This window comes from Hibiscus syriacus, unplaced genomic scaffold (genome assembly GCF_006381635.1).
Source record: "Hibiscus syriacus cultivar Baekdansim isolate YM2019G1 unplaced genomic scaffold, ASM638163v2 tig00112249_pilon, whole genome shotgun sequence".
Classification (NCBI taxonomy): domain Eukaryota; kingdom Viridiplantae; phylum Streptophyta; class Magnoliopsida; order Malvales; family Malvaceae; genus Hibiscus; species Hibiscus syriacus.
The window spans coordinates 816,991-829,711 of record NW_024063281.1 but is presented as its reverse complement, the minus strand read 5'-3'; the positions used below and the strand labels follow the sequence as shown (position 1 = coordinate 829,711).

Below are 12,721 nucleotides of genomic sequence, written 5' to 3'. Positions count from 1 at the left end.
GACTATACCCCAGAAAAATACATTGTCTCGATCTAAACTCTAGTTTGTGATGATTAGAAAATCTCAGGCATGGAAAATAGGCACAACCAAAAACACGCAAGAGAGAATAGTCACGAATCCTGTGATACAATAATTCAAATGAGATTTGCCATTCAAAACCTGCGTGGGCAACCTATTGATAAGATAAACAGCTGACACAAAAGCATAACTCCAAAACTTCAGAGCTAACGACGCCTGAGCTAGCATGGCTAACCCCATTTGAACGATATGTCTGTGTTTGCGCTCAACTCGATGATTCTTCTCGGAGGTGCCCGGACAAGAAATACAATGCTCCACACCATTTCTTTGAAACCAACCCTTGAGTGACTGATATTCACCGCCACCATCTGTTTGTAGAATCTTAATTTTATAGCCAAACTGCACTTCTATCAATTTATAAAAATTAAAAAAACATGACAACATCTCAGATTTTTGTTTAAGTAAGTAGACCCAGGTGTATCTACTCGAGACATCAACAAAGGAAACATAATAAGAAAAACCATCTGAAGAAGTAAATGGAACAGAACCCCAAACATCTAAAACAACTAACTGAAAAGGATCATTATATTCCGTTAAAGAAGAACAAAAAAGAAGCTTGTGAGCATTCCCTTGCATAAAAGAAACAAACATATGTGACAATCGAGTTTTATGAAAAGAGAGATTACAACATTTCATAACAGACTTCACTACATCAATAGAAGCATGACCAAGACGCCGATGCCACAAATCTAAAAGATCTAGAGTCGCAGAAACAATGTTTAATTGAGCAGTCGAACTCGTCTCAGCACAAAGAAGCAACTGGTAGAGACCTTCATCCGTGAGCCTCCCGCGAAGAAGAACCTGATGAGTCTAAGCATCTTTCACAACACATTCATACGGGTGAAACTCAAGAAAAACATCATTATCTCGAGTGAACTGAGAAATAGAGATCAATTTTTTTCTTGATGTTAGGAATATGTAACATGTTACGCAAAAGTAAAGGCTTCATATTGGAACGTAAAGTACTTTGCCCTACATGAGCAATTTTAACACCATCACCATTTCTTATGTGCAAAGAATTATCACCTGTATACACCATACCTGAGTGAAAAATAGATGGATCATTAGTCACATGATTTGTAGCACCAGTGTCTGGATACCAGACAGGATCACTTGAAGGCTTCAAGAAAGACTGAGCACCAGAAGACAGAAGCATGGAAACAAATGCCACAAGCGTTGATGGTGCCAAAAAAAGGATTATGACCAACCATAGAAGGACTCGAAGCATCATTAGAAGACCCAACTGAAACTCCCGAGGGCGGATAATGACCTAGGGCTGCCGGGGAACAGAAAGAAACACTAGGAACCATCGGATTAGCTGGATACAAATAAGAAAGAGGAGCAAGAAAAAAACCAGGATGCGAAACTGTATTCACAACATGATTATACACCCTTGCAGAAGACATACATTGATCTACCCTTGAACCACTCGACCATTTCGAGTAAGTTCTAGCTGGAGCACCGAAATCAGCAACACCCGTGTAATCACGATCAAATCGATGATAATATTTCTGAACAACATGACCAAACTTACCGTACAACTGACATTGTGGGTTGTTAGAATTATAACTCCGCCTATGACCTTGACCTCAATAGCCACCTCCCTGCTAACCACGCACCAGAGAAGAATGGCCATCGAAAGAGCCTTTGACATCTAACTCGTCAGTAGACTGCAGCTGGACCACATTAGCCGAAATCCCTTCACCCAAAAACACCATCTGTCGAGCCTCACAATCAAGTAACATTTCAGTGAGAGTATCCAACGAAAACTCCTCTTGAGAAGCTATAGCAATAACAGACTCAAACTCTATAGTTAAGCCAGCTAGAATAACACTAATATGTTCTTGTTCAGTAACAACACTGCCATCAGCATTTAACAAATCACAAACATCTTTGACCTTTACTAAAAATTCATGAACAAACAAACCAAATTTCTTTTGAGAATGCAAAGTATGGCGAAGTGAAGAAAGTTTTGCACTAGATCGTGCACCAAACAAATGAGTCACATCATTCCAAATAGAAACCGCAGACGTAAGACCAATAAGATGAGGCAAAATCTCCATACTTACAGTGGTTAGCAACCAGGAAGCAAGTAGTTTATCTTCCTGCCTAAACAACAAAAACTATGGATTATCCTCGAGCTGCCCAATATCATTAGTAACAAACTCATTTGGAACAGCTACGTTAGCGGAAATAAATTTCATCAAGCCATAACCATCAATGATTAAAGACACATGATGTTTCCACAACAAATACATTCTCTTAGTAAGCTTAACTGTATCATGATTAGATATATGTTGAATAGAGCTCATACGAGCAAAAGTGCAACTCACAGGAGAATTAATCTGAGAAACATTCTCATCACGAGTTGGATCAACCATAAGATCAACCATGACAATCAACACCAGAAATAAAGAATCACAGATCTGAACTCAAGAAAACCAAACACAAAAAATCTGGAAACCAAATTTAAGAAGTAGAAAACAACAGGGCAAAGAAACCAAAGAACAAACACCTTAGCTCCAGAAACCTTCAGCAAGAAGAGAAGCCACAGCGGAACCAGGAATTGGCGACTGATACCATGTTAAGATAGAAACCCTACTGCTAAGTATAGAAGAAGCAAGAGAGAAAATAACATAATGTTTTTCATCTTATTATGAGAAAACCGTGTGTTCAAGGGTGATAGCACACTAGTTATTTATAACAACAGTTGACTAACGAACTCTAACAAACTGACATCAACTAACTCATAAAAAACTCTAACCAACTCATAACTATACAACTGAAAACCAACTCCATTCTATACACTAACATTCTCCATGCAATTCACGTTTGTAAGACTCTAACATATCTAGTAAGCATAAGTAATTGTAGATTATGGTTTTTTCGGATTTTATTGGACGATTTGGTTATGCAGGAATGATGTTTTCAATTGAAATAGATGTAATGAAGACAGAAATTTTCAGGCGGTTGTTTCAAGGATAAGCTTTTGGTGTAAATACAAATGGCCAAGTTTAAGCTTTTCAGTTTCTGATTTCATCAGTTAGCCAAATGCAATCATTCTGACTCGTAGTATGCAGTGTTGAGACCTGATGAAGTACCAGGGTTTGACGCTGTTGATCTAGTTTTGGTTGTGCCTTGTGAAGTGTTGGTTTGGCTTTGTTTTAGAGCATGAGGGTACAACCGCAGGGATTGCCTCCTAGTTCCTCTAGTTTGACGTGCTCTTGTTGCTTCTTAAAGTTGCAGAGTTGGTTTTATTGGGGTCACCTTCTGCCAAGTTGAAGCATGAATTTGTTTTTCTTGTGGCCATCGTGGTGCAACTCTTAATGGCTTGGATTGTGGTCGTGTTTGGTTTGTATAGTGTGTTGTTCCTTTGCTTTGCTATTCGACTTTATTTCACAAGATCATGGTGCACTCTTTTTCCTCCAACTAGGTTTAGGGAGATTTTTTAATGAGGTCCATGATCTTGTCTATGTATTGAATATTTTGTGCTATACATTACCTCCTTTCAAAAAAAACTTCCTTCAATTAAACTTATTTTGTTGTGCAAAAAAAAAGCTCTATAACAACGAATCATAAGAAGAAATTAACAACATGCATTAAAGGGTTCTAATTCGATCAATTTCTTTTTCTTTTCCCCCTTTATTTACGTCTTAAGGGAATAATGTTTCAACTGAAAGGTGATAGATTGAGTATAAATTCTTCTTAAACGGTCAGCAAGCTTTGGGTTCACTCCTCATTATTCCAACGTGTTACACAAAAAGTGTAACATACCTTCAAAACGAAGACAAGCTCCTCTTACTAACGGGTTGGTTCAAGTGGTAAGCAGCTTGATATCGCTTAAGCAATATCTCATGTTCGAGTCCTTGTGTATGTAGAAAATCCCCGCTGCGAGACTCACCAACCAAAGTCAGGTGTACGACTCGGGTCAGTTCAAATTAATCAAGACGAAGCCTTGGAACTGGAGGGCAACAAAAAAAAAAAGAAGAAAAAGACAAGTTCCTCTTTCTTCCTCACACAAGTGACACAATTTTTACGTACATCGTTTTTGAATACATAATATGTCACAATAATTTCTTTTTTGAAATAGTATGAGGTGCTTATAAGATAATATATGTTCATTTTTTAGTTATTAACAACACACATCTTATAGACGCAATTGCTCTTATCTAAAACCTCTAGAGAGAACAACAATATTCTTAACCACTAAAGTCACTAATGGATTCAGTCACGATAATTAAAATCGAAACCTAAGATCATAACTACATTTACAACATTATATTACGTAAAAATAGCATTAATTTTGGAAACCTTAGTGATGATTTGTATAAGTTGAAACTTGATAACGTTTTATGTTTCATATTAGAAATGTTAAGAATATAGAGTTTTTTTTAAGAATATATATATTTCTTTTAAAAAAATATTTTTGAATTTACCATTGCGTGATTATACTATATACTTTTATCAAAATACAAGTATTGATGCTGAACTTTACGTTTAGACAATCTTTATGATAATGATCAAATCATTTTTTTATGTTTAATTATTAATATTAATTATTAATCGATTAAAATTCAAATCATATTATTTTTGCTCGAAAAGTGTAATTTTTAAGGATTAAAGACCCCAAACCTAAGTTATATGCTTCTATAAAAAAACTTTGCTAAACCTACATAGAGGGGAAAATATAACCAACTAGGTAAAAGCTAAAACTCAAAGAATTACAAACCCGATAACCATCAACCAAAAACAACATGACACCTTGAGATACCCAACTAAAAGACTTCGGATTTGAACATGATACCTTGGGAGTCTATCCTTGTCGCATTTCAACTTTGCGAGTACAACATCCATTCCAAAACAAAGTCTGAGACAAAAGTCTCAAACACTTCATTAAACTCAGTCTCCAGAACATAAAAAGATTCAATTGAATGCTACATGTCCAGGCCTTAATATTCCAATGTGTTACACAAAAAGTGTAGCATAACTGCTAAACCAAGACAGGCACCCTCGAAAAACTGAAACCAATATAAAGAAACAATGCTCCTCTTTCTTCTGAGTTGTAACTCCCTAAATTCGATCTAAAAGTTACAACCGAATCATGGAAGTCACAATAAATAAAGAAGTGATCAATAAAAGTTGATAAATTTTCTTTGAAAATATTTATTAAATACAATATCAGAATAAACGTCACAGTCAGAGGTTCAAATTGCGGTTGTTATATTGCAGTCGCGACAGTGGCTGAGACCACTATAGCCGAAAATAACGGAGTAAAGCGAAATCATACCGATAGCGGTGGATCATGGTCACTATTTAATGGGTAGAGGCCAATCCCAGCTATAGCGAACATCTATTCTGCTATATTTTTTATAAAAAAAATCAGTTTTTTTAAATTCACTCATTTAGAAAAATTCACAACCGCGATACCCACAATGACTAAAATGAATATAGAAGTGTTCAACGGAAGTTGATAAATTGTCTTTGAAAATATTTATCAAATACAATATCAGTATAAACGGATGTAACTGTCAAGGATTCAAATAGCATCCGTTATATTATGGTGGCAACGGCGGTCGAGACTGCTATCGCGAAAAATAGCGGTGTAAAGCAGAATCACACCGATAGTGGTGAATCGTGGACGCTATTTAACGGGTAGCAGCAAACCACGGTTATAGTGGACCGCTATTCCGTTATTTTATTTTTTTAAAACAGTTTTTTTAAATCCAATCATTTAGAAAAATGCACGATCGTGATATCCACAATGACTACAATAACATCCGCTATATTAGCAACCGTGATAAATGCAATATGACCGAAAACGCGACAACAACCTTAATTTAAATCACTGTGACGGTCACTGTTAAATGGTATTCAAAATAAATATTTAACCTCACACAACATAAAGTAGAGACTATACCTTTGGTGGTTAAATTGATCTTACATCTGGATAATCTGAAAATATAAACTAGTAACACAACGAGCTATAAAGTTCAATATGACCTTTAAGTGACAATTAATAATATTAAAAAAATAATTTAAGCATGATGTAATAAACAGCATATTAATGAGACAATAATAAAACCAGATACTTTATCATCTAGACTATCACAACAGATGTTCCAACGCGTTACACAAAATGCGTAGCATAGCTGCAAAACCAAGACAAGCCCCTTTGAACATGACTGAAACCGGTACCAATTCATATATAAACTAAACAATTCTCCTCTTTCTTCCCCACACAAGTTGCCTTGAACCCTTTCAATTTTCATCCCTTATTATTGTCGGAACCGTATTTCGGTAGGGCCTCGAATTGGGCTTCGACTTGGATTATTGGATTGGGAGTCGCCACCGATCATTTTAAAAAATATTTAGGCTGATCGGACACCATCTTACCTGATCTGTTTTTTACCAGAAACGTGTCAGATTCGGGAGTCGGTTACGGTCAAGGAAGGATTAGCACCCTTGAACCGCCCTTTCGGTACCAATTAATTTGTCAGTTGCCTTTAGTTGCGAAAATCAAAATTTTAAATTAAATTTTAGATTACCCGATTCGGATTGCTTACCTTCGATTGATTGAAATGACTAATGAAAACCAATTAATTTGTCAGTTGCCTTTAGTTGCGAAATCAAATTTTAAATTAAATTTTAGATTACCCGATTCGGATTGCTTACCTTCGATTGATTGAATGACTAATGAAAATGAAGAAGAAAAATGTTAGAAAAAAATGAATATAGAAAGGAAAGAGAATGTTAGTATAATAATAAAATTAAAGAAAATGATAAGATGAATAATAATAATTTAAAGAAGTAATAAATAAGAAGTCAAAGGAAAAATGAAGAAAGGATTAAATTTTAAAAGCAATAAAACAATATGGAGAAAAATGATGATAAAATAAAATAGAGGATTAAACTAAAACGAATGGGGAAAAATGGGCTGTAAAAGAAAAAAACAAGTTAGGGGGTTAATTCACAAAATATAAAAATATAAGCAGGGATCGAATTGATTAAATTGGAAATTCAGAGGCCACATTACACTGGTGACTAGATTGAAAGCGCTTCAAACCATCAGGGACTGCGGAGAGAATTTAAGAATTCATTAATTGCAAACGGGTCCCTGGTATATATACCCTAATAAGCCTAATTTCACTTCATTTCCAACATTTCCCAGAAACTCTCTCTTCTCAGCCGAGAGATGCTCTCAAACAGCCCTTCCCTGGGCGATATCCGACCACCGTCTGGTGGCCCACTCAACCGCACGCCGTCGCTCCGAGCCCCACTCACGTAGAAGCTTCCTATCACGTCGAAGCCGAATCTGTTCTCAAAACCACCAAAGAGCCACTAGATTGGAGTAAATCTAAGCCGAAAGGCTTTACCTTTTCGTCGTTATTTCACCGTTTCACGGTGACTGCTGGTTTTTTCCTTTTGTCTTGCTTGCTGTATATATTTGCTCGGATTTTTCTGTTGTGGGCTTCGGCCTTTGGTTTTATATTTTGTGTGTATGGTTTCGTTTGTTCTCGGTTTCGTCTGTATGGGTAGTGACGTGATGTTCTGTTATTTGTTGTTTCGGCTTTGCGTGTTTTGGTATTGAAATGTTCTCTCTCGATGATGGTTTCTGGTTGTCTCGCCTTGCTGTTGGTTGGCTTTGAATGTTTTTGATTTTTTTTGTGTTGTTGGTCGTTCTACCCTTATAACCGTGGTTCTTTGGTATCCGATTTCCCCGTCGGAATCTCGCTCCGTTGTGCGTGGTCCCTTGACTGCCGTTTGTGGCTTTAGACTTCTGGAACCCTCTGTTTCTCCTATGCGGAGCCGGTTCCAAACGTGAAAACCCTAACTGTGTGGGCTGGTTCAGGCCCGTTCTGGTTGGACTTGGACTGTTGTTGGACCACTTTGAACCGGTCCAAAACATTAGACCTGGAAAAGAAAATGAAATGAATTAAAATAAATAAAATGAATAAAATAAAAATATAATAATAATAATAATATACTAAATATATTTATATATATATTTCAAAATATTTTTTTAAACTATATTATATTTTAAAAAAATTCAAAACTATATGCTATATAGTTTTCAAATGTTTTAAAAAATATTATATAAGTTTTCACAAACTATTTTTAAAACTATATATTATATAACTTTTCAAAAATGTTTTTAAAACTATATACTATATATTTTTTCAAAAACTATTTTTTTAAACTATATATATATAATTTTTCAAAAATAGTTTTTAAAACTATATTATATTAAAACGTTTTAAAAACTATATACTATATAAGTTTTCAAAGTGTTTAAAACTATATAGTATATAAATGTTTTCAAAACTACATATATATTTTAAAAATATTTTCAAAAAAACTATATATATAAATTTTCAAAATCATTTTCTGAAAATTATATATTATTTTGTCAAAAACATTTTCACAAACTATATTACTATATATATATATATATATATATATATATAATAAGATGATATATATATATATATAAACAAAATAACTTCAGGCGATGATATATATATATATATAAACAAAATAACTTCAGGCGAAAATGAGTGTCTACACTTATAATTTTCTCCTTACCTCCTCACATGGCTGAAAATTTGATAACGGCTGCTGAGTCGAGCACGTTAGCAATTGTATGAATTAATCGAGAGAGATGGAAACTTTTGAGGCGGTTCGATAAGGTCGAGTTCATCGAGACTCCGTTACACATTGCTGCAGAAAAAGGGTGCATTGGATTTGCAATGGAGATCATGAGCTTGAAGCCATCCTTCGCTAGGAAGCTAAACCACCGAGGCTTGAGCCCCATGCACATTGCGGTCGAAAAGGGGCAACAAGAGATGGCACTGCGTCTCCTGGAAGTTGAGAAAGATGTTGTTCGTGTCAGAGGAAAGAATGGCGAGACCGTTTTCACTACCTTTGTAAACTTAAAAATAGAAACAGTCTGTTGGGTATAGGGGTGCTTATCGAGCGAGTCGATTGTGAGTTGGGCAGTGTTCAACTCGTACTCGTTAAAAAAATTTGCTGCTCGATTCAACTCGTTGCTCGTTAAGCTCGTTAAAATTGTGCTCGACACATGTTCATTAAAAAAATTTACTGATCAACTCGACTCGTTGCTCGTTAAGCTTACTAAAAAATTATCTTATTTTCAACTAAAATAAAATTACTAGTACTATATGAGGATATTAGGGTTGGGTTTTTTTGTATTAAATAATATTATTAATTAATAATATTTTGTTATTTATTAAAATAATATATTAGTTAACTTATTATTTTATTTTTATTTTTTATTAATAAATTAATAATTATTATTTAGATTTATTTTTTGACTGAAATATTTTGAAGTAATTACTAAAAATATATTTTAAAAAATTAATGAGCTGTTCACAAACTTATCAAGTCGAGTTAGACTTTGTTCGGCTTAGCTCATTAAGGTATCGAGTCGAGTTTGAGCTGAGTTTTTTACCGAGTCGAGTTCGAGCTGCTCAACTCGTTAAGCACCCCTAGTTGGATAGATTTATACAAGCTAGTCCCGAATGTATCGGAGATGTTACGGTTCAGAATCGCACTGCTTTGCATATCGATGTTGAAAGTAACAGGCTGGACGTCCTAAAAGTCCTACTTCGATCGCTTCGAAAGAAGGACTATTATCAGGAAGTGATGAACAGACAGGACGAAGACGGAACACTGCACTCCACGTAGCTGCTACCAAGAATCAACCTCAGGTTCAATTCATCCCACTCTAATACTAAATATTACATTGGATGTAGCACGTGCACTTGATGTAAGATAATTCTACCTCTTCAATTGATTGTGGATCTAGGAAGGAAGCAAAACAACCTGCATAAGTGAACGGCTCAAAAACAGATGGTTAAGGGTGGTAAATGTAAAGGTGAATAGGTAGGTATTTATGATTTGAGAGATGGTAGCGGAAGGATGTTGATTTAGCTATGGGTTTGGTTGATGAAACAATGGACTGGTTGTGAGGATAGTATCTTAAAGAAGACTCAAAGAAGACCAATGCTATAGAGAGCAAAGACTCAGACTTTATATTGCTTCTTTAAGGGGTGGTATAAGGACTTGGACCCATTATCTATATGGAGATAGGAACCACAAGTATCAAGGGGTAGGGGTTGACGCCACAAGTATTAAAATACTTGATAAGTCGATAAAAGTCACCAGAACTTAAATAAAGAGAAATTCTCACTTTAATTAATCAAAAAGTTCTCCTTACAAATGAATTATGATGGACTATTTATAGGTTTTTGAGGGGCATGGCCGAATAGATACATGGTGGTTCGACCACCCTTGTGTCTCCCTATAAAGTCATAATTTAAATACAAAAAGAGATGATGGTTCGGTTTTAAATGAAGGGTAATGACCCTTGTCCGAATAGCTCTTGTATCCCTTCAAGTTGGCGCCAAAAAGGAGAGGAGATGATGCTTGGTTGAATTGTTAGATGGCTCTCCATCTTGGCACCTAAATGAGACCACATGCAAGGCACATGGGGGCTGGTCATATGGCATGCACATGGGTGTTCTAGGGAGTCTTGTGGTGTAACCTTGTGCATAGGATGAAGGCTGGTCATGTGCATCTTCTTGGTGTTCCACGAGTTGCCATGTACTTTGTGAGCTGTTTATGAACTGCATATGATGTCCAAATAATCCACCAAGCTACCCCAACGTGTGTCATGCTCCAATGTACATATATGTGCAAGGAAACAAGGTAAGTCCATGGCATTGAGCTGATATGAGCTAAATACCTTGTTGCCATGCATGTTATGGTAATGTGAGCTATGATTCAATGTCATGAGCTACATGTATCATCATATAATATATGTGAACTAATGTATAAGGCCTAAAAGCTAAGATGAATGCATATGAATTAATCAAATGAATGATAAGTATGCTGCCATGTCATGAATGTATTGAAACATACTTAGATGAATGCAAACTAATATTAAACAATAACATGCTTGAAGTATCATTGTGTAACAATTAATATAAACATGTGGATATGTTATATGCATGAATATCATATAACATGGTATTCGTAATAAATGATAAATGGAAACATGTAATAATAATATCCCAAGAAATGATATGTAATCATAGATTTGAATGATATGAAAATATGGTGAACTAAACATAGGATGGTATGAATGATATGATAATTACACTAACATGTGAATGCATGATTATGATAGAATATAATGTATAAACGATATATATAAGATAAGGTAAGAAAGAACTCCCTTAGAATCAGCTTTGAATAACATCCATGGTGTGTTAAAGTCTTGGAAAAAGTTGGAGCTAGTTTGGATCGTATCAGCACTACAACAAATTTTTTTTATTAGTGGCATCTAGGTTATTGTCATTAAAACTTCAATTTATATCACTAGATGTATTTTGTAACATAAAAGTTAATGTCACGATGATCGTTACCCTAAGTGTGTCACTAAATGTCAAAAGTGAGGATGTATGTATTATCGTCAAGTATTGTTAAATATGTCAGGATAACGTGAATAGCTTGAAATACAAGTGGGGCAAACGAATTGTTAAGTATGATACAAAAGCCTCATCGGTTATTTTTCACGATATGGATAATATATCAGGCGATGACCGTAATGCGTTACTGGTAATCTTAGGACTGCTTCTAACTGCAACCTTCCAATCCGCTTTTAGCCCGCCTGGTGGTCTTTATCAGGGCGAACTAGATGCTTCGCTTCAAGGGACATCCATGATGAACAGATATAGTTTTCTTTATTTCTATATTCCAGCCTATATTGTCTTCATCGTAACCTTTTTCTTAATTCTGGGCCTGCTTGAACCATATCCCCAAGGTTAAAGAACAGCTCTTCAAGTCCTACTTTCGTTTCTTGCAATATGCTTCAATAAATCAATAGCTGTTATATCCTCCACCGCTCCGACATATACAATTGTCAATATATTTTCTATAATCGTTTTCATTTTGATGGTGTTCATGTGTATCACACGTAAGGTGTCACAACTGAGTGTTTCAGTTGTGGTATGTTGGATTTTCCCTTCATTTTTAGTTCCCGATTCAGGTGGAGAATTGTGTTTAGCCCTAACTAAAGGGTGGTTGTTATTCCTTTTCCTATATGATGAATTTTGGAAAGGAACCTTTTCAGTTTTAAGGTATAGCTTATTAAGTAGGCTCGATTTTTGTTTCCCCCTCCTGGTTTTCCTTGGCGGGATACTTTTCTTTCTAAAGTTCCTTCAGATACCCTATTGAATTGATAGGATGCTGTTTTTTCCTTTAATCGGTGCCGATTCTGTATGAAGCGGTGCATTAAATGATGTAACAATTTGATGGTTAAACTGAGAGTTTGAGTACTCATGTGGTTCATTTTATATTTATTTATAGTACATCAATATAGCATTTCTTTAAGTCTCTTCGTAACCGAAGAGAAGAGTTAGATGTAGGGGTTAGGTCTCGTTGACTTTAATCGGCATACATCACGAAGGGAAAATTTTATTTTGATAATCGATCGAAATTGAGGCTAAACAAAGCCCAAGGCTATAGATATCTTATATTTATTTTGAAATGTAATTTTCTATTACTTATTATTTTAAGAACTCATTAAGTGATTTTATTAGTTAAGGGGAGTGTGATGTTT

At 35.2% G+C, this 12,721-nt stretch overlaps 1 protein-coding gene across 1 annotated transcript; it reads left to right on the top strand.

The window, feature by feature from the left end:
- Positions 1–8,825: 8,825 nt before the first annotated feature.
- LOC120176578 lies at positions 8,826–11,928 on the top strand. Its single transcript, XM_039182988.1, has 3 exons — positions 8,826–9,002; positions 9,681–9,806; positions 11,596–11,928. The coding sequence occupies exons 1-3, from the start codon at positions 8,826–8,828 to the stop codon at positions 11,926–11,928; spliced, it is 636 nt and encodes a 211-aa protein (XP_039038919.1).
- Positions 11,929–12,721: the final 793 nt, after the last annotated feature.